The sequence below is a fragment of the Vipera berus genome (genome assembly GCF_964194415.1).
Source record: "Vipera berus genome assembly, chromosome: 6".
Lineage (NCBI taxonomy): Eukaryota > Metazoa > Chordata > Lepidosauria > Squamata > Viperidae > Vipera > Vipera berus.
The window spans coordinates 35,351,358-35,374,481 of NC_138208.1; the positions used below are offsets into that span (position 1 = coordinate 35,351,358).

The 23,124-nt window shown below is 47.1% G+C and overlaps 1 protein-coding gene across 1 annotated transcript in view; it reads right to left on the reverse strand.

The window, feature by feature from the left end:
• Positions 1–6,819: 6,819 nt before the first annotated feature.
• The window catches only part of GXYLT1 (glucoside xylosyltransferase 1), a gene marked incomplete at its 5' end in the record, with an annotated part of 72,132 nt that continues 55,827 nt past the window's right edge, over positions 6,820–23,124 (reverse strand). The window contains 2 exons of the mRNA XM_081330621.1: positions 6,820–7,145; positions 17,149–17,306. Coding sequence (XP_081186747.1) covers positions 7,070–7,145; positions 17,149–17,306 — 234 coding nt within the window. The 3' untranslated portion in view covers positions 6,820–7,069. The remainder of the gene's footprint in view (positions 7,146–17,148; positions 17,307–23,124) is intronic.

A 23,124-nucleotide genomic window follows, 5' to 3' on the forward strand; every position in this document is an offset into this window, starting at 1 on the left:
GTGGCCGCCTGCCCTATACCTGCATCCCGGGTGGTTGCAGCAGCAACCCCAGCAAGGAGCACAACCCCCGGGCGCTTTGCAGAGCGTTCCCGGGCTTCTCGGCAAGCTGTGGAGTCAACACCAGGGGGAAGCGGCCAGACGGAGGGGGACAGCGCCATCGATGTGAACGTGGAGTATTACGAGCATGGGGATAGGCCAGAGGAGGACCCCATGGTAAGTGCTCCGGTTAGCCCATTTTCAGTCCCGGTTATGTTAACAAACCCCGCCACGGGGGAGGTGATGGAGTTTAAGGCTTTAATTGATTCGGGTAGCACGAGGTGTCTCATTAGCCGGAAGGTGGTGGCCAAACTGGGTGTTGGGGTGGTACGGCTGAGGAATCCAATACGTTTCCAGCAGGTGGATGGGTCTCTTCTGGGGGGGGTGCCTATCACCCATGTCACAGAACTTGTGCGGCTGGATATGGGGGAGCACTGGGAACGGTTGCGGTTCATCGTGGTGCCCTCCATGACGGAGGAGGTGATTTTGGGACTAACGTGGCTAGACAAGTGGGGGCCGACCATTTGGTGGGAGGGGGGTTGTCGACACCTGCGTTTAGGGATTGGGCCACAGCCCCCTGATCATGAGCAGCCAGGCACGACTGGCCCGCCAGGGAAGTCGGAGGAGAGTTGCAGGGCTGGGGCAGAGGTACGCGTGCCACCAGAGTACACCGAATACCTCGAGGTTTTCAGTGAGCAAGAATGCGATCTCCTGCCTCCCCATCGACCGACGGACTGCGCGATTGAGCTGGAGCCGGGGGTCAAACTCCCTAAGCCCCGGATGTATGCCATGACCCCGCGGGAGATGACAGAACTCCGGAGTTATATCGACAAGAATCTTGCACGGGGGTTCATACAACCAGCTCGTTCGCGGATGGCAGCACCAGTTCTTTTTAGGGAGAAGAAGGACGGGGGGCTGCGTCTTTGTGTGGACTACCGGGGGGTCAACGCAGTGTGTGTTGAACATTTATATCCACTGCCCTTGATGAAGGACATGTTGTCCCACCTGGCTAAGGGGAGGGTGTTTACCCGCTTGGACTTACGCGAAGCCTATTATCGGGTGCGTATTGAGAGGAGACGAGTGGAAAACGGCGTTTAACTGCCCATGTAATGCCATGTTTCGCCGAAAGTAAACCCACCCCTGAAAGCCCCAGCTGATTTTGGGAGGGGTGGGCCTAATATAAGCCCTCCCCCCAAAAGTAAGCCCTACTTAAGGGACTGTACAGATGGCCTCTTGGCGATTCCGTCTGGTTTCACCATAGACACAAGGTAAGGGGGGGAATCTACCAATCTCTGTGATGAGGCAAAGCTGATGGGGAAGAGGGGATCTGATCTACGATATTGGTGTTCTTTACTGCTGCCCAGCTTGTTCCGTGGCCTCATTTATTTATTTATTTATTTATTTTATTTTTGGGACTTATATGCCGCCCTATCTCCCGAAAGACTCAGGGCGGCTAACAACAATAAAAATACATTAATACAAAAGTTTAAAAAGAATTAAACTAGCAGCCCCAATAATAAGTTTAAAACATTTTAAAAATCCCTGTCAGTCCAGGTCAGCCTGATGAAAAAGGAATGTTTTAAGGCCGCAGCAAAAGGACCGGAGATCCGGGGCCATCCAGAGCTCAAGGGGAAGTTGATTCCACAGGGCTGGCGCTCCCACAGAGAAGGCCCTCCCCCTGGAGGTCACCAGCTGACATTGTCTAGCCGACGGCACCCTGAGGAGGCCCTCCCTGTGTGAGCGCACTGGGCGATGGGAAGTTGTTCCCGGCAGTAGACGGTCCTGCAAATATCTCGGGCCTAGGCCATGCAGGGCTTTAAAGGTAAGTACCAACACCTTAAATCTCACCCGGAGGGCAACCGGTAACCAATGCAGCTCACGCAGAAGGGGTGTAATATGGGAGTATCGGGATGCTCCCATCACTACCCACACGGCCGCATTCTGCACCAGCTGGACCCTCCGGGTGGTCTTCAAGGGCAGCCCCATGTAGAGAGCATTGCAGTAATCTATACGGGAGGTAACGAATGCGTGAGTGACCGTATGTAGGGCATCTCGGTCCAGATAGGGGCACACCAGGCAAACCTGGGCAAATGCCCCCCTGGCCACAACTCCTATATGATCTTCAAAACTGAGTCATGTATCCAGGAGGATGCCTAAGTTGCGCACCCTATCAACGGAAGGTAACACCTCTCCTCCCATAACCAAAGATGGAACCTCTTGGACTAAACGAGATGCCGGTACCTAAAGCCACTCAGTCTTGGCCGTGTTGAGCTGGAGCCTGTTCTTCCCCATCCAGATCCGTGCTGCTTCCAGGCAACGGGACATCACATCGAGGGCATCGCTGGGTTGGTTCGGGGTGGAGATGAAAAGCTGGGTATCATCAGCATATTGATGATACCTCACCCCGAAACCACGGATGATCTCACCCAGTGGCTTCATGTATATGTTGAATAGGAGGGGCGAGAGGACCGACCCCTGAGGCACCCCACAACTAAGGGGCCTCCGGGTTAACCTCTGACAACACCGTCTGTGAACGGCCCGAGAGGTAGAACCACCGTAAAACGGTGCCTCCCACTCCAATCCCCTCAAGACATCGCAGCAAGATACCATGGTCGATGGTATCAAAAGCCGCTGAGAGATCTAATAGGACCAGGACAGAGGAATAACCCCTATCTCGGGCCCGCCAGAGATCATCCACCAGCGCGACCAATGCCATCTCCATGCTGTACCCGGGCCTGAAACCCGATTGGTACGGATCCAGATACTCAGTTTCCTCTAGGACCAAAGGGAGCTGCCGAGCCACCACGCTCTCAACAACCTTTGCAAGAAAGCGAAGGTTGGAGACAGGACGAGTTAAAATAGCTGGATCCAAGCCAGGTTTCTTGAGGAGGGGCCTCACCACCGCCTCCTTCAAGGCGGCAGGGAAGCACCCCTCACTCAAGGAAGCATTAATAATTGCCAGGAGCCAGCCTCGTGTAACCTCCCGAGCCGCATAAACCAGCCAGGAGGGACACGGGTCCAACAAACACGTGGCGGCACTTAATTTCCCCATGATCCTGTCCATTTCATCCGGAGTCACAGGATCAAATTCCTCCCAAATGTTATCGGCCAAACCCATCGCTTCCCCCTCTTCAGACACTGCCCAGTCGGAGTCCACACCAGCCCGAATCTGAGCGATTTTATCCACCAGATACTGACTAAACTCCTCGGCCCGTCCCCCAAGGGGTCCTCCCCCGTCCCCTGATTTAAAAGGGAACGGGTCACCCTAAACAGGACGGCCGGGCGGTTATCTGCGGACGCAACGAGGGTGGCGAAGTGAGCACGCTTCGCCACCTCCATTGCCACAAGGTAAGATCTAGAAAAGGATCTTAACTGTGTTCGGTCAGACTTGGACCGACTGGACCTCCAAATGCTCTCTAGGCCCCTTCTCCGGCGCTTCATCTCCCGCAGGTCCATGGAAAACCAAGGAGCCAACCGGGATCTGCGCCAGGTCAGAGGCCGCAAAGGCACAACACGGTCGAGAGCCTCCAAAGCAGCCCGTTGCCAGGCGTTAACTAAGGTCTCAACCGGGCTGTGGGAAAGGGAGGTAGGAATCAATGCAAGCGCTGTCTGGAACCTATCCGGGTCCATCAGGCGCCTGGGGTGGAACCACCTGGTCGGTTCCGCCTCCCAGCAGCGGGGGGTAGCATGACAGAGGCCCAGCCGCAGCGGCATTATGGCAGCGGCATTGGATGCAACGCGTGAGGTGGCAAACGGCCAGGTTCGACGTGACGTGGCCATTTGCCACATCACGCATCGCGCCCAATGCTGCTGTGATGAGGCCTGGAGGATCCTCCCCCCTTCTGACCCACGTGCTGTTATACCAGTTCCTTACCTCCGCCCAGCTTGTTCCATGGCCTCATGGCAGTGCCATTGGGCAGGAGGCAGCAAATGGCCGATTTCGGCAGGCCATGGCCATTGGCCGCCTTGAGCATTGCGCCCAGTGCCACTGCCAGGCCTACTGTATGTTAAATCTAACCCCTACTGCCCGTCCAACCCTAATGGGAGATGGGAAACCCTGGGGGGAAAAACGGAAAAATCTGGGTGGGAAAAAAGAGTTTTTCCCGTTTCCAAACTCCTTTGGAAGCAAATAGAAAAAACTGTTTTCTTCCTACCCAGGTTTTTCCATTTTTTCCCTCAGGTCTTCCCATCTCCTGTTAGGGGTGGGGGCAGTGGGGGTTAGAGTTAACATACGGTACGCCTGGCTATGGCTTCGCATGAGTCAGATGGGGAGGGGGGAATCTGCCAGGTCTCATGGCCGGGTCGTTGGCAAGTGCAGCATGGTTCGGCTGAAAGCAGTCGTGGAACAAGTGGGGCAGGTTCCCCCCTCACCTGCCCATTCTCTTCTCTGTCACTCCTGAGCCACACTTCACAGTTCTACCTATGAGTGACCAAAGTGGCAGGTTGAGCATCGGAGGATTGGGGAGGGAGGGTGGTGGGACATATGCTCTTCCCATGCCAGGCCAGCCCCTGCAGTCCTAGGGTGGCCGGGGCTGGGAGGTAGCAGGAAAGGTGCTGTGGGGCCTGCCAGGCCGACCAAAGCGGCAGGTGGAGCAGCAGAGGCTCTGGGAGGAAGGGTGGTGAAGCATGCAGGCAGGCCATTGGCGAGCACAATGCAACTCGGCTGAAAGCAGCCGCGGAACAAGTGTGGCAGGTTCCCCCTTCACTTGATGGCAGGGAGAGTGCCAGAGGCTCAGGGAGGAAGGGTGAAGCACGCGAGCATCCATGCCAGCTGCCCCTTCCCCATGGATCCAGAGAGCTTGGCACAATAACGCCCAGATGCCCTATCTCCCCCCAGGAATTGCATTTCTTTGCTTACCTGACTCCCAGCCCTGCGCCGTTTCTCCTTCGCCATCCGCTGCGGCTGCATGCAGGGAAACAAAAGACGTTTTTTTGGGGGAAAAGTCAATTAATCAATTTCAACTTATTTTTGCGAGAAGTTGGAATTGATTGATTGACCTTTTTCCCCCAAAATAAACCTTGTTTCCCTGCACAGTGGCAGCAAATTGTGAAGGAGAAACGGCATGGGGCTGGGAGTCAGGTAAGCAAAGAAATGCAATTCCTGGGGGGAGCAAGGGCATCTGGGCGGTGTTGTGCCAAGCTCTCCAGCTCCACGGGGAAGGGGCAGCTGGCATGGGTGATGGCAAGACACCCGCCTGCATCACCATCCTCCCTCCTCGAGCCTCTGTCGCTCCACCTGCCACTTTAGTGGCTCTGTAGGCAGAGCTGTGAAGTTCTCTTCTCTGACAGAGAAGAGAATGGGCAGGTGAGGGGGGAACCTGCCCCACTTGTTCCGTGGCTGCTTTTGGCCAAGCTGTGTTGCGCTCATCAATGGCCCGCCCACCCGCTTCACCACCCTCCTTCCCCGAGCCTCTAGCACTCCACCTGCTGATTTGGTTAGCCTGGCGGCCCCAATCTCAGCACCGTTTGCCGCTGCCCAGCACAGCCGCCCCGGGGCTGCAGGGTCTGGCATGGCATGGGAAGGGCATGCATCCCGCCCTCCCACCCGCTCCAGTACCATACCTGGTCCGCCATCACACTATCACCGCCACTTTGTTTCTCCAACTCGTGCACAGGCCCCACCCCACTCCTACATGCTTGCAGCCTACTGCTGTAGTAGTGGCAAAAAATAAGCCCACCCTGAAAGTAAATCCTAGTGCTTACTTCAGAGCCCAAAAGAAAATAAGACTGGGTCTTACTTTCGAGGAAACTTGTTGCCTAATTTGTAATAAATACCAAAGTATGCTAAAAAAATGTAAAATGAAGTTCAGTTCTAATACTTTATTTACTATTATACTATTACCCACTCAGATGGTAAAGTATCCAGACTGCCCATTATGTGGTTTCCATGTAGACTCTGCACACTTTCCATTACAGGAAAGAGAAGTTAGCATGTCCAGAAACTGACATATTAGACCTATGTAAGTTACCATGGGGAACTCATGTTAAGCACTCTAAAGTTTTTCACCCATTGTACCACTTTTAGGATATGGCAACATCCGAGTAGCACCAGTTGTCTAGCAAGGTGTCAAAAACTTGATGACCCCCCCCCAAAAGGAAAAAAAAGTGAAGTACAGGTAGTGCTCGACTTACAACAGTTTGCTTAGTGACTGTTTGAATTTACAATGGCACTGAAAAACGTGTCCCCCCAAGCCACAGCCGAGCAAGACACCTGCCTGCCCACCCAGCAGCGCTCTTCCTCCTGTACAAGGTTTTCATTGTTTTGGTCACTTCACATGACCCTGGGACACTGTTACCGTCATAAAAATGAATCAGTTGCCAAGCATCCAAATGTAAATCACAAGACCCTGGGAATGCTGCAATATTCCAGCTGATCAGCGCTTCTTCTGAGCTCAGCAGAAGCGCCAGGATCAGTGCCGAGCTCCAGCTGGAGCCTGGCGCTGATCTTGGCGCTTCCGCCGAGCCCTGACAGCCCTGCAGCTCCAGCCATCTCTTGCGCATTGTGTGGTGCTGGCACCAGTTCAGCTCATTCCCCTCCCCCGCTACCACTTCTCTAGGATGGTCGCGTACCACCTGCCAGGTGCCAATGTACCTGGTGGTACCTGTACCACTGGTTGAAAAGCCCTGCTCTAAACATTGTAATGCCTGAATAGGGCTAGGATGTAAGTAGATTTTAGTGAACTGTAAGAATTCTAAGATAATAGTTCATAAGCATATATTTTGCAGTGATTTTTCCTCCTTTAATAACTAAATCAATCATCAAAGTTGTATTGAGAGTTATGTGTATCAAATTGAACCTCAGGTAAATATAAAAATCCAGCCACATTTTGCCACTTTATTATGATAATTTGTTTTTTGCATTTAAGATACTTTAGGATTTTTGTTCTCTATGATACATAGCAAAATGTGCTCAGAACTGCAGGAAATTTGAAAACACATTCGTGACATAACAATTCACTTTAATTTAATGGTCCATTATTGAAATATAGGGGAAATATATGAAGATCTATTGAACATGACCATCCCAAACTTTTTATTCTGCCATGAAGTTCCTTAGATGTATGCTGTTGCATATAAGTACCCGATGTTCTCCAGTATGGCCATGCTGGCTGGAATTGAGAAAAATTACAATGTAGAACTGTTATAAAATATCAGATTAATGAATTATTTATAGCAACATATAATAAAATACTGAAAATCTTAAATTTGTTTCCATTAAGTAATCTTGCGTTGAGTGGATATTCTATTTGTCATGAGCAGTTTACAATTAAATATATGTAAAACATGATTGTCAAATCTTCTAAAATATAAGACATGAAAACAAAGGCACATAGATTGTCAATCATCACCTATTTCTTTGAAACAAAGTAACTTGTCAGCTTTGTAAGCAATGTATTTTTATACAAGTGAAACTCGAAAAATTAGAATATCATGCAAAAGTTCATTTATTTCAGTAATGCAACTTAAAAGGGGAAACTAATATATAAGATAGACTCATTACATGCAAAGCAAGATAGTTCAAGACGTGATTTGTCATAATTGTGATGATTATGGCGTACAGCTCATGAAAACTCCAAATCCACAATCTCAGAAAATTAGAATATTACATGCAATCAATAAAACAAGGAGTGTACATAGAACAATATCAGACCTCTAAAAAGTATAAGCATGCATATATACTCAGTACTTGGTTTGGGCCCCTTTTGCAGCAATTACTGCCTGAATGCGACGTGGCATGGAAGGTATCAGCCTGTGGCACTGCTGAGGTGTTATGGAGGACCAGGATGCTTCAATAGCGGCCTTCAGCTCTTCTGCATTGTTCGGTCTCATGTCTCTCATCTTTCTCTTGGCAATGCCCCATAGATTCTCTATGGGGTTCAGGTCAGGTGAGTCTGCTGGCCAATCAAGCACAGTAATCCCACAGTCATTGAACCAGGTTTTGGTGCTTTTGGCAGTGTGGGCAGGTGCCAGGTCCTGCTGGAAAATGAAGTCAGCAACCCCATAAAGCTCGTCTGCAGAAGGAAGCATGAAGTGCTCCAAAATCTCCTGGTAGATGGCTGCGTTGACCCTGGACTTAATGAAGCACAGTGGACCAACACCAGCAGATGACATGGCTCCCCAAATCAACACAGACTGGAAACTTCACACTGGACTTCAAGCATCTTGCAATGTGTGCCTCTCCATTCTTCCTCCAGACTCTGGGTCCTTGGTTTCCAAATGAGATGCAAAAGTTGCTCTCATCAGAAAAGAGGACTTTGGACCACTGAGCAACAGACCAGGTCTGTTTTTCTTTAGCCCAGGTAAGACGCTTCTGACGTTGTTTGTTGTTCAGGAGCGGCTTGACAAGAGGAATACGACATTTGAAGCCCATGTCCAGGATCCGTCTGTGTGTGGTAGCTCTTGATGCACTGACTCCAGCCTCAGTCCACTCCTTGTAAAAGTCCCCAACACTTTTTTTATTAAAAAGTTTCAAAGTACATTTTTGAACATAAACCCCATCCCCCCTACCCCTAACCCCTACCCTAACCCACCCAATACCACTACCTCCCCCAGCCCCCCCGACTTCCCAAAGAAGAATACAGGATATTATTTTCACAATCTTAATCTAAAATATACTAACTATAATTTTAAATCCAGTCATGCTTTAACTCTCCTTAAACATCATAATATAACTCCATTACAAATATTCTTCACATATTCCAAATTCTACCATTACTATCTAATTCAAAACTTTCAAAATCCATTCTTCTATAATAAACAAATCAGCCTTCTTCCAATATAACAGTACCAAAAATTCTACTATAGTTATTAATTATAAATATCTTTTTCTTAAAGATCTTACATATTCCACTGAATTACTTTAACTTTTAAAATTGTAATCTTTTACAATTCAACCATACATAATAATACATTGCATCATCACAGCCACCTCTTCAACATTTAGACTAACGGTTTAAATACACACATACTAATTTTTAAGATCTACTGTAAATACCATCCGCAAATATCCACCATTATTAAATCTTAATTATCCTACGATCTTTAACAAGTTCCATTTCTAAATCTTATTTCTATCAAAGTCCTCCATTAATCTCTACTACTATTATTATTATTATTCCTTAAATCTAAATGCAGCCCATGTCATTCTTTGAATCTTAAGATCTTTAAGTAAAGCCAAGGATTGCACAGCCTCCGAAACTATTTCTTGTAACTGTCACTCTCCTTCTTCCTTTCCTTTTTTTTCTTCTGAGGATGGCGGTAAGCCTGCTTTCAATACATTAGAATAAAAGTCACGTGCCTTCTCTACTGTATTAAGACAATATCTTTCTCCAGAATAATTCACCACAATCCCCACTGGTATCTCCCACCTAAACCGAAGCTGTTGTTTCTTTAATTCATCTGTCAGAAAGAAAAAATCTTTCCTTTTTCTCAAAATTCTTGGAGGAATCTCTTTCAGAATCAAAACCTGCTGATTGGCCACTTTAAGTCTTTTATTATAAAAAATTTGAATGATCTCATTTCTAATCTTTCTCTTTGTAAAGTACCCCACCACATCCCTTGGCAGTTTCCTTTGTCTGGCATTCGAAGAATTAACACGGAATACTTTGTCTATCTTCCAAAAAAAATCTTCAGGTTGAAACCCCAAAATAGGAGCAAGAGCATCCACCAACGTCTCTTCCAGATTTTCCTGCGAGTTCTCTTTCAAACCTCTGATCCTCAAAGCGAATTCGATATCTCTATATTGCATCATCACTTTCATCTTCAAGTTTTTCCATTTTATTCTCCACTTCACCCATTTTAGCCTCCAGCATCAGATTATTTTGTTTCACTTCTTCCACACGTTCATCCAGATTCTCAATACAGCCTGAAAACACCTGAAGTGCCATCAAAGTATCCTCCCTTATTTTCTTGCTCTCCTTTCCAATAAATTCTGCCACCTTCTCAAATATTTTTTCAGACTGAATTTTTAAGGCATCGTTTAGAGCATATTGTAAATCTTTTAAAGTCAATACAGATGCAGCAGCTTTGGGAGGTAACTTCAAAGACTGTGTTCCAGATTGCTGAACAAACAATCTCTCCACACTTTTAAAAACGGGTCTATGCGGTTTGGGAGCCATCTTTGCAACTAATGATTTTCAATACACACTTTCACTTTCTAGTCCATTTATTACTTTGTAGTTAAACTGTGAAATAACCAAATTTTAAAAATAACTTTTTAGCACCTCCAAATTATAAGTAGCTCTTTTAAGGTTTAAAAGTCCATTTTACATATTCCAACTCAGTTCAAACAGTCACTTTACTTTAAAGAAAAAAACTTTCGCTTCTTGTTAAAAAGAAAAAAAAATCAGTTAGGCACCATCTTCCCCTTCTTTCAAAACGATTGTTGGAGCAGGAAAAGAGTTTGAGTTTCAGAGTTAAAGCTTTGTATTTGATATTTATCTTGCTCCTGCATCAGCTCTGCTGCTACCATCACTCAAGATGTCAATCAGATCTGGCAGGAGTGGATTCAGCGTCTTGTTCTGCTAAAGCAGAAGAGTCCTTCGTCCGGAGCATTCCCAGGCTTCGGGGGGGCTCTCACCCTTCATGCCCGAGAACAAATGTTCTGGGGCTCTAGGGGAGCTCTACCCCTACCTGGAAGCTCCCCCTCCCCTCTTTGCCTGAGAAGGGTTTTTGAGTGGCGGAACAGCTGATCGTCGGCTATTCCGCCACTTCAACAGGATCGAAGGGCCGGTGGTCGAATCCGACCGTCCTTGCCGCTGAAGCGCCACCCGGAAGTCCCTTAGTCTTGGGGGATACGCCCAAGATGGCAGACGTGCTGGGCTGAGCTCCGTGAGTTCCAGCTGTTAGGCGTCCCTTAGGAGCCCCTCAGGGGTGCTCTTGGGCCCTCTGTGTTGGGGATTAGGGTTGATAGGCAATGAGGCAGACAATGAGGTAGGCAGGGGGGCTTTTACCATGCCGGTCGTCCCCCGTCTGCTGGTTTGCTGTCTCCATCCATTTGCCTCGCTCGTCCTTGCCTGCTTGCTTCTGCTGTTCCCGGCGTCTCCGGGCCGTTCTCGGGCCGTTTGTGGCCGGTGTCGGCGTTTTGTGTCACTTTGGGCCGCTTTGGCAGCGACGGCGTCTTTGGGCCATTTTCGGCGGCGTCTTCAGGCCGTTTTTGGCGGCGGAGGGGACGTCCGCGGGTCATCTTGGCGGCGGCGGCGTTTTCACGTTGCTTCGGGCCGCCTCGGGCCGCTCTCGGCGGCGTCGGCGTCTTCGGGCCGTTTTGGCGGCGGAGGGGACGACCGCGGGTCATCTTGGCGGCGGCGGCGATGTTTTCGGGCCGCTTTCGGCGGCGGCGGCATCTTCGCTCCTTGCTCGAGCTTGCGGTGGTCGGCAGTGTTTTCGGGCCTTGGATCGATTGGCGGCGGCGGTGTCTTCGGCGACAGCGGCGCTGCAGCGGCTGGCGTTCTTGTTGGCAGCGGCAGTGGCAGCGGTTCTGGCAGCGGGTCCTGTGACGGTGAGGCCCTCTGCTCGCCCCGGCTCCTCGCTCCTCCCCCCTTGAAGACTTGGGGCTCCTGTACTTTGGGGAGCTGCGCTCTGGATGGCCCAATTTTGGGGGCCTATGGAGTTGCTGCCGGGAACGACAACGGCAGTGTGGCAAAGGAACTGTGGGGGCAATTGGAGTGGCCAGCCGGTACTAGACAAGAATTCACCATCTTGTGGCCTAGCCAGTCCCTCTGCCCTGGATATATACCTACCCGCTTATAAACTCTTTGCCTGCCTCCCTTTCCCCATAGGATTCAGATGGACCTGGGTACAAGCCACGGTGGGAGAGTGGCTTGAACTTACATCTGCAGCCCCATAGAGGTGGGAGCTCTATGGGGTATGCCCTACCCAGGGACCCAGGGTGCATATCTTGGACCACCCCCGGGAACAGAGTTGCAACCCGTCGTGAGAGGATGGGGGGTGGCCTGTTCCTGGGGGCACCCAACTGAGTGGCAGTGAAGCTGGGTGATGGTCCAGATACTCACTTCCTCTGATTGATCCTCCTACTGAATTTATTAATCATGGGACTGCCTCTCCTGGACTCTCTTGGACTTGTATGCATTTTCGTTACACTAGCACGGACTTGTTCGCCCTCAGGGGTGCCCCCCTCTCCTGGGTGCGACCCGCCTTTTTTACCACCTCCAACCTCGATGAAGGGCCCGATTATTGGGACCCTGAGAGATGGCTGGGCAGGGGCAGGGGCCTCCAATATAAATTTAATAAGAGGCCCCTGGTTAACTTTTTAGTAAAAAATTTTATGGGGTTAGGGGGCGGGAGTGGGTTATGGTTGTTCGGCTATGGGGGGTGGTCTATCAACCGCTGCTCAGGCCAGGTCTGGGTCTGATCGCGTGGGGGGAGAGCGGGGTGTGGTTGCCTCCGGGGCTCGGGAGCGGGTCGTGGGACTACCAATTCCCACGACATTGGGGAATGGCAGCAGGTGTACGAACAGAGGGCCGTATCGTTATCGGGGGGGGTCGTCTCCGCTACTTACAAGCGGTGAGGCGCTCCGACCCTCTGTCTCTTCCCCGAGGTCCCGGGAGCGAGGATGTGCAGCCTCCTGAGCTCCGGCTAGTGTACTTGAATGCCAGGTCCGTTGTTAATAAAGCTCCCCTTGTTCGGGATCTAGTTGAGGGTGAGCATGCGGACCTGGCTTGCATCACGGAGACTTGGTTGGGCCCAGAAGGTGGTGTTCCTTTGGTCGATCTTTGCCCACCAGGTTTGCGGGTGCTACACCGGCCTCGGGCTCAAGGTAGGGGCGGAGGAGTGGCAGTAGCTATCAGGGAGACCTTATGTCCGCGGGAGACCACCGTTCCCCAGATAGCCGGGTGTCAGTCTCTCTTCTTGAGATTTGGTCCTGGGGCGCAGTTGGGCTTGCTGCTGGTGTACCTTTCGCCTAGTCACGCAGCGGCAGCCCTGCCTGAGCTACTCGATGTCCTCTCGGGGTTGGTGATTGAGTTCCCCAAACTCATAGTTTTGGGTGACTTCAATCTACCATCCCTAGGAGGTTCATCTGAGTTAGCTCGGGAGTTCATGGCTTCCATGACGGCCATGGACCTGACGCAAGTAATTTCTGGACCGACTCATGAGGGAGGCCACACCCTTGACCTGGTTTTCTTATCTGGACAGTGGTTTGATGATCTTGGTGGGGGCTCTCCAATTGTTATGCCCGTCATGGACCGATCATCACCTCCTGCGGCTGGTCTTCCATTTTGCCACCCCCCGCCGTGGGGGTACGGAGCCAACTAGATGGTACCGCCCCAGGCGCTTAATGGATCCTGATAGGTTCCAGGCAGCGCTGGGGTCCCCACCTGCCTCCGTTGCTCACAACTCGGCGGATGCCTTAGTGGAAGCGTGGGAAAGGGCGGCCACTGAGGCACTTGACCGAGTTGTACCCTTGCGGCCCCTGACCCGGTGCAGATCCCAGCGAGTTCCATGGTTCTCCGCGGAGCTCCGGGAGATGAAGCGTCGGAGATGGGGCCTAGAGAGCTGTTGGAGGTCCAGCCGATCCGAATCCGACCAGTTGCGACTAAGAACCTACATTAGGTCTTATCTCGCAGCGATGAGGGCGGCGAGGTCTAATTACTTCTCCGCCCTCATCGCGTCCGCAGATAATCGCCCGGCCGCCCTGTTTAGGGTGACCCGCTCCCTCCTTAATCAGGAGGTGAGGGAGGAACCCTTGCAGGGTCGTGCCGAGGAGTTTAGTCAACATCTGTTGGATAAAATCGCTCGGATTCAGGCAGAGTCCGACTGGGCAGAGTCCGACGATCAGGACACGGGCGGTCTTGTCGATGTTATCTGGGAGGAGTTTGATTCTGTGACCCCTGAGGAAGTGGACAGGATAATGGGGAGGTTGAGCTCCACCACATGTTTATTGGACCCGTGCCCTTCTTGGCTGGTTTATGCAGCTCGGGAGGGGACACGAGGCTGGTTCCAGGCGGTTATATCTGCTTCTTTGAGTGAGGGTAATTTCCCCGCCGTCCTGAAGGAGGCGGTGGTGAGACCTCTCCTCAAGAAGCCTGCCCTGGACCCAGCTGTGTTAAATAACTTTCGTCCGGTCTCCAACCTTCGCTTTCTTGCGAAGGTTGTTGAGAGTGTGGTGGCGCATCAGCTCCCTCTGGTTCTGGATGAAGCGGATTATCTAGACCCGTACCAATCGGGTTTCAGGCCCGGGTACAGCACGGAGACGGCATTGGTCGCTCTGGTGAATAATCTCTGGAGGGCCCGGGACAGGGGATATTCCTCTGTCCTAGTCCTATTAGACCTCTCAGCGGCTTTCGATACCATCGACCATGGTATCCTGCTGCGGCGTCTCAGGGGATTGGGAGTGGGAGGCACAGTTCTTCGGTGGTTCTCCTCCTATCTCCTGGGACGCTCGCAGTCGGTGTTGGCAGGGGGGCAGAGGTCGACCCCAAGGTCTCTCGTTTGTGGAGTTCCTCAGGGGTCGGTCCTCTCGCCTCTCCTGTTCAACATCTACATGAAACCGCTGGGTGAGATCATTCGTGGTTTTGGAGTTGGGTATCATCAGTATGCCGATGATACCCAGCTTTTCATTTCGACCCCAAACCACCCCAGTGATGCCCTCGATGTGATGTCCTGTTGCCTGGAGGCGGTTCGGGTCTGGATGGGGAGGAACAGACTTCAGCAAAACCCTGACAAGACTGAGTGGCTGTGCATTCTGGCATCCCGGGACATTCAGAATATTCCACCTCTTTCTATGGGGGTGAGTTTTTACCCCCCGTAGATAGGGCTCGCAACTTGGGAGTCCTCCTAGGTTCACCGCTTACTCTGGAAGACCATATAGTGGCCGTGACTAGGGGGGCTTTCGCCCAGGTTCGCCTGGTGCGCCAGTTGCGGCCCTATCTGGACCGGGATGCCCTGTGTACGGTCACTCATGCGCTCGTGACCTCTCGTCTGAGCTACTGCAATGCTCTCTACATGGGGCTTCCCTTGAAGACCACTCGGAGGCTCCAACTGGTACAGAAAGCAGCCGCGAGAGTTGTCTTGGGAGTTTCCTGGTACTCCCATGTTACACCTTTTCTCCGCGAGCTGCATTGGTTGCCAGTTGTCTTCCGAGTGAGATTCAAGGTTCTGGTAATGGTTTTTAAGTCCCTACATGGCATGGGTCCGGAGTACCTCAGGGACCACCTGCTGCCGGCGTCAACTTCCCTCCGCCCTGTGCGTTCCCACAGAGAGGGCCTCCTCAGGGTGCCTCCAGTCAGAGAATGTCGGCTGGTGGCCCCCAGGGGGAGGGCCTTCTCTGTGGACGCTCCGGCTTTATGGAACCAGCTGCCAGTCGAGCTCCGGATGGCACCGGACCTTCGCTCCTTCCGACGCAGTCTGAAGACCCATTTATTTGAACAAGCTGGCCTGGCCTGATGGGGGATGTTAGGTTTTTTAATGGGTTTTTTTACATTGTGATTGTCTTTATCTGGGCTATTATTTAATCCTTTTTAATTTTTGTATTCTCTATTTATATGTGCCCTGTTCACTGCCCTTAGTCCTTGGGGAGAAGGGCGGTATATAAATATAATAATAAAGAAATAAACACTTTTGAATGGACTTTTCCTGACAATCCTCTCCAGGCTGCGGTCATCCCTGCTGCTTGTGCACCTTTTTCTTCCATACTTTTCCCTTCCACATAACTTTCTATTAATGTGCTTTGATACAGCACTTTGGGAACATCCAACTTCTTTTGCAATTACCTTTTGAGGCTTTCCCTCCTTATGGAGGGTGTCAATGATGGTTTTCTGCACCACTGTCAGGTCAGCAGTCTTCCCCATGATTGTGATTCCTACTGAACCAGACTGAGAGACCATTTAAAGGCTCAGGAACCCTTTGCAGGTGTTATGGCTTAATTAGCTGATTAGAGTGGGACACTTTGAGCCTAGAATATTGCACCTTTTCACAATATTCTAATTTACTGAGATTGTGGATTTGGGGTTTTTATGAGCTGTACGCCATAATCATCACAATTATGACAAATCACGGCTTGAACTATCTTGCTTTGCATGTAATGAGTCTATCTCATATATTAGTTTCCCCTTTTAAGTTGCATTACTGAAATAAATGAACTTTTGCACGATATTCTAAATTTTCGAGTTTCACCTGTACTTTTAAAGTGAAGACAGTGCTGACTTCCTTCATTCACAGTTTAGTAAAATTGAGATTAGCAATGACAATATATTTTGCCATTCCTAAAACATAAATGCCTTCATATTTATGATTCTTTTCAGGTTTATAAGCAACTGAATAATGAATAATAAACCTGAATACAAATATATCTCTCCTAATTCACTGCAGTAATGTGTATTAATTCAACTTCAAAGATCCCTACTAAGTAAAGAAAAGTTCTGTAAAGAATAATTCAAGATAAAACCATAAAAATCTGGTACAAAATATAATAACCAACCCCACCCCCCCCATCCACATCACTATGCAAATGCTACCCTTTTTGAACTTGTACCCAATGTCAGATGCGGCCTACTACTGGGTCATGGCGTATTCAAAACTGGGCTGTGCAAAGCAGCACACATACGAGTAGCAGACAAGTGCACGCGAAACTTCACTTGTGCAAGCGGTGGGCCCTTACACTCAAGCACAAAGCTCCATTTGGACAAATGCAGCTTTGCACATGAGCATTCTCCGCTCATGCAAGTGGAGCTTCACGCGCAAGCACAGGTGCCCTCTGCTCAATTGCCCTCCACTTGTGCACGAAGCTCCATTTGCGCGAGTGGAGGGCCTGAGTGCCTGTCGCTCACACCAATGGAGCTGTGCCCACATGCGTGCACCTGCCACTCATACCTCCCCTTCTGCACAAGGCAACCAAGGTGGAAAGGTTGAGAACTGCTCATGTATGATACATGTAGTTTCATAACTCATGTTCCATTATTATTCCCAACCTTCAACTTGTAGTTGCCTAAGATGATCACTATCTTTATTTTGTCCTCAATGGAAGATAATGCAGACTTCAAATAACAGCATACTAGAGCACACCATTTCTTTAGGAATGACCTTCAAGCATCAAATATTCTGCTACAATGGTCTGTTCAATATGAAAGTATGGAGAGCAAAACTTGCAATAATCACCTTTCCTTAGTTCTTCTGATACTAAGGTCCCTTATACTTTTTGTGAGTTGTTTTATGAACACTTTGTATATTCTTCCACAGTATGTATGTTGTGTCTTTTGTAATTCCTGTTCAAGAGGTAGAAGCAATGCATGTAGAAGGTCGTCTTCAAATGAATACTGGAAAAGTATTAGAAACATTGTATTGACAAGTCAGATTTGCCAATGTCATTCCAACAATGCCAGGTTTTCTGATGTAGTTCTGAAACTACTGTTATACTGCATTTTATAAACATGTTTTTCTAAGTAAAATAATCTAGGTCCAGTAAAAAACCCGCCCCTATTTTTAATATTCTTAATCCTCATCAGGCAAGGCAGCAATATCATCTGATTTCATAATGACCAGTTACTATCATTTTAAATGAAATTTAAAAACATGTAAAAACACAAATATTCACACAAGATACATAAAAATCATACTAGCACTTAAATTAATGTATTAATTTTTGTAGACCATATTGTTCTAATAAAGTGGTTTTAGTCTGAAATACATATAACTTCCCCCAGGATATTCAAGTGATATATTAATATATAATATATTGAGTAGAAATAGCATAAAATAGCAATCTATAGAATCATTAAAGAAAGGGTACTTTCATTAAACTGAATTATAAACACACACAGACAGTATATAATGCAAACCTGAAGTAGAGGGTTTTACTCTTCGGTTACAGGTTTGTATAATGTGTTATAAATGAAATAATATATGCAAACACAACATTACCAATAAAATAACTTTGCTAATTTGCTGGAATTGTTCTGCATAATTTATGTTTATGCAATTGTTTTGCATAAACAAAATCTGATCATAAATAAAGCCAACAGTTTTCTTCTCTTAATATTTTTGGTAATACTCAAAGGAATTAAGAAATGATCTTTTGTCAATTGTCATAAATAAGGTTGACTGCCTGAAAGAATCTTTCACAAAGTTTGTTAGGAGCCACCCAAATACTGCAGAAGAACTTGGGAGGACAATCATGGATAGACATGAGATGGCTAATTCAGAAAATGAAACTAGAGAAGGACCTTGTCTTCCTTCCAAAAATCTGAACACACATAGAGAAAACACTCAGTCAGGTAAAGGCCTAAGACAGGGGTAGGCAACCTTGGCTCTTTTATGACTCATGGACTTCAACCCCCAGAATTCCTGAGCCAGCATGGCTCAGCTTGGAAACTCTCCCTTTCCCCTCAGCATGCCTGGCTCAGGAATTCTGGGAGTTGAAGTCCACGAGTCATAAAAGAGCCAAGGTTGCGTACCCCTGGCCTAAGAGATAACCAATATAACTACAGTCTGCAAACTAACCAGGTTACTTTGCAAATTTATGACAAGAGAGTAAATAGAGGGTGTTGGAGTAATAGAGAAGCTGTTAGGCTGTCCCTGAGCCAGCTGCTTCACTGTGAATTCACTCTGATAGATCTACTACATGCAGAGTGGCTGCCAGCAAGAACGCAATGTATGAGAATTCTCCTATCGTTCAAGCAGCCCACTATTCCCTCCATGCTCTTCAGAATGAAGCCCTTTCTGAGCACCTTTTCAATATTTCCAGTAAGGGTCTTTTGCTCAGACAAAGTGTGCCCACTCCTGAAACAGCATCACCAAGAGGGAACCGTCACTTTAAATCCAGGCTGCAACAGCCCTCACACTACTAAGCCTGAGGCTGCTGCAACTGAACTGACCCTGAGAAGGCAAAGGAGCAATATACAAACTGTGTTACCCACAGTTGCAGGAACTGCTGAGGATGTGCCAGAAGAAATGCTGATTGACCTATTCAGTGCATTGCTGGTACCTGAGCAAGTTAATGTCATTCAAAGATTGGATGACCTAAAAGAGGCACTGACAACAACTCAATCTACAGCAAAGCCTCTATTTAATTTGGCTCCACTAATCACGCAACCTTGTGACAATATATTTAATCAACAACAGCTAAGCCTTTACTTAATTTGGCTCCACTAATCACGCAACCTTGTGACAATATATTTAATCAACAATCTGCCTTTACCTCAATAGTAAAAAAAAGGTACTGTCACACAGGCTGACAGTGGGGTAACTGCACTGACTGACCCAGCCTCTGAGAAACAACTGAAAGACAAAGGGCTTCATCACACAGTGCCCCTAAGCTGACAAACACTAAGGATATAATCCAGCTTCCATCTTCATTTGATTTAGAAGTTCCCACAACATCTTTTCACAAGATGAATCCTCAGCTATGCCCCTCCAAAAATGGACATAAATCTACATTTATAGACTTAAGCTGGAGTACCTGGCCATTGGGAAAAAAATCATTCTTGGAGCAAGAGCAGAGGCACGCTGGCAACCGAGATATAGAGGAGCAAAAACAAGTTCTGCAACCCACGAGGAGAAATATCGAACCTCACAACAACTGTGTTTATATGGGAAGCATAGATGATATTGACCCGACTCCAATGTCAAGTTGACATCTGGCATTTTTACCATCTAGCCAATAAACCAAGCCAGACCATCTTGCCTCTGAGAACCCCATACAGTTGATGACCTGTAACATAGCTGGCTGGAAAGGGATGGTTGATAGTGGACTAATGAGCTTTCTCTCTAGATTTGACGTAATAGCCTTTCAAGAAACCTGGTTAACCGAAGTGGAGGAACCAGTACAACTGCCAGGCTTTCAGGGATGGGCCTTCCAAGCCCAAAAAACAAAGAACAAAGACCCTCTGGTGGGCTATGCATTCTTATAAAGCAAGAGCTGCAATGGCAGGGGGAGAAATTATATAACAAAGATAAGTATCCGTACTTCCTAGCTGTCAATTTTGAATATGACCAGTTTTGAGTTAATATTGGTAAATGTGTATATTCCTCTAAGCACATCCCAGCACTATAATTCCAAATACTGGATGGGCTTGGAAGTTATCCTAGAAGATATATCTGTACTGTACCCCCAGTCCATAGTGATATTACTAGGAGATCTGAACACTAGGCTGGGTTCCTCTCTGTATGAGCTTGCCCAGAAGAAGGGAATCCCAGGGGAGTTCTTTGATAACTATCCTCAGTGGCTCTCGAGAGACTGTAAAAGTAATGCCGCTAGCCTGCTCCTAGTCTCCTTAATTTTTAAGGGTAATCTCCAAATCGTGGGAGGTAAGGATAAGAATTACACATACCCTTATACATACCACTCAGCCAATTCATGTAGTGTACTGGATCTCTTTTGTGTGTCTAGAGAAAAGGCTAACCTCTTTTTGGAGGTCACACTACACCTTAGCGATAATAGCGACCATCAGACCTTGCTGGTTTGATCCTGATTGCCAGCGACTGAAAAAGAAATTGAAGGCAGCCATGAGGCTTGCCCAGAGGAATCCTACTGCCCATATACAAGCTAAGATGCTGCACACAAGAAGGGAATATAAAAAAACTATGACATTAAAGAAAAATTTTTGCCATTTCAATCTGGTCAGAACTCGAGTTGGCTGCCAGAAGCCATAACTCAGTATTATTTTGGCACTCTGTAGCAGGTATCCTGAAAGAACTGAGATTTGCGTTTGACATACCAATCTTTGCTGAGGACTGGGAGAATTATTATCAGTGCTTGTTTGCTCCCACTGAACCGGTAAAGAAACTATTTTCAAACAGTGATTTAGTAAACCCTAGAACTCATCCCCCCTTGGCCACCAGTCTCAGAAAAGGAGATACAGTCCATCATTAAAAGCTTAAAGAGCAATAAAGCCCCAGGTGAGGATTTTTTACCAGCAGAATTATTCAAGAAATTTCCCAATTGGTGGGGCCTGTATTGGCAGGTCTTTTTACACACATAAATAACACCTGCCATATACCAGATGGGTGGAAGATGGCAATAGTTGTCCCCATATATAAAAAAGGGAATAAAAGGGATCCTAGTAATTACAGGCTCATCAGCCTCATTGACATTGTAGCAAAAATATATGCTAGGTACCTTCTGAACAGAATTGAAATCTGGGTAGAGGAAAACAACATCCTCACGGAAGAACAAGCAGGTTTTGGACAAAACAGATCTACTATTGATAACTGCTTTGTCTTGAACCATCTAATTGCCAAATATGCCTATAAGAGGAGACCCGTTTGCTGCTTTCATAGGCCTTACAGCAGCATTTGATATGGTAAATAGAGAAGTACTATGGAGTAAATTGAATCTCATAACATAGAACCCAGACTCCTGGCTTTGATTAAAGCCCTTTACACAAGTACCTGTTTGAGGGTGCGGTATGAGGTTAATGGGGCCCTGACTAACAGGATTCACACAAATAAAGGGATAAGGCAAGGGTGTATTCTGGCCCCATTATTAATTAATTTATACATCAATGACTTGCCAGGGTTAATGAAGGATACCATGGTACACATGCCGATGATCCTAAATACTTACTGTAACAGCTTGCTTTATGTTGATATGATTTTATTATCATACTCACAAGTAGGATTATGTAGGCTATTAAGAAGATTCAGCTCTTATTGCCAGGATAACTCCCTAATCATTAGCAAATCTAAATAAAAAATAATGGTGTTTGGAAGAAACCATCAGAGACATAAGTGGCAATTAGATGGTGAACCAATTGAACAGGTTAACACCTTTGTATATTTGGGCGTAACTTTTTCCAAGACTGGATCTTGGGCCTGCCATCATCAACGGAGTACATTTAGAGCAAAAGCCCGTTTGAATTTACTGCTCAAACTAAAGAACCATAATTACCCAGAGTCTCTAGCCCCATTAATCAAGGTTTATAAGGCTAAGGTTACCACAATGCTCTTGCATGGAGCAGAAATTTGGGGTCTTTACTCAACCACAGTCCTAGAACAAACACAGTCCCAGCATTCAAGATGTATTTTGGGTGTAGATCCAAGAACATCTGCTGCAGCAGTTAGAGCTGAATTGGGAGTTCATACAATTCATGCATTATCTAAAATTAGAGCTTATAACTACTGGTACAAAGTTAATGGAATGGAGACTGATAGACTCCCCAAGTTATGCCTACTAGAGCAAATAAAACTACAATCACAAATCTCCTGGATCACCAAACTAACAAATTTTGTAAGAAGCTGTGGCCTTCCTGTCTCTTGCATAACAGGAGAACAATCTAAAAAAAGAGTTGCCCAAAGAATTAAGGATAACTGATATAGCTATCCTTAGTAAGGTGGGTAACTTGAAATGGCTGAGTAAATACAAATGTACTTTTCAAGTGGACAGTTATTTGAGGTTACAACTCCCAAAACATCTTAGGGAGATATTTACGAGAGCGAGATTCGAACAGCTTGACACAATGGTCAGATATGGGAGATTTCATGCTATACCCTACAATGAGCATCTCTGCATTTGCGGAGTGGCAGAGGTAGAAGACCTGGCTCACAACCTATTTGACTGTTGCCTGTATAAGAGGGTGAGAGACAGGTATCTTGGTCTATATACCAAATGAATGACCCATTGGGATCCCCATATCAAAATAACTTACCTTATGTCCGGCCAGAACTTGAAAATAACATTTAACGTAGCACAGTACTTAAACAAAATGGTTCGGTTGAGATCTGCATATGTGGGACTGATTGGGGTAGATTGCAAGGGTGACTCCAAAATATAATTTTATCATATTTTATCTATATCTTAAATTATTGTACACTATTACAATTTCATTTTAGATTGTATTTTATTAGCATTTCATTTGAAATTGTATTTTATTCTAATTCCATTTTAAATTATATTTTATCAAATTCCATTTTAAATTGCTTTTATCAAATTTTAGTAACAATTTGTTGCTGGAACTTTGCACTTTGATATGGCCCAAGGGCTAATCAATAAAGACTTATTACTAATTACATGCATTTATCATGTAATTTATTATGCATGGAATTTCTTAAACATAGTATTGTTCTCGTGAGTCAAAATAATCTATCTCACCAGGTCTTGATGAAATTTAAAATTAAAAAGCTTAATACTATCGAGTT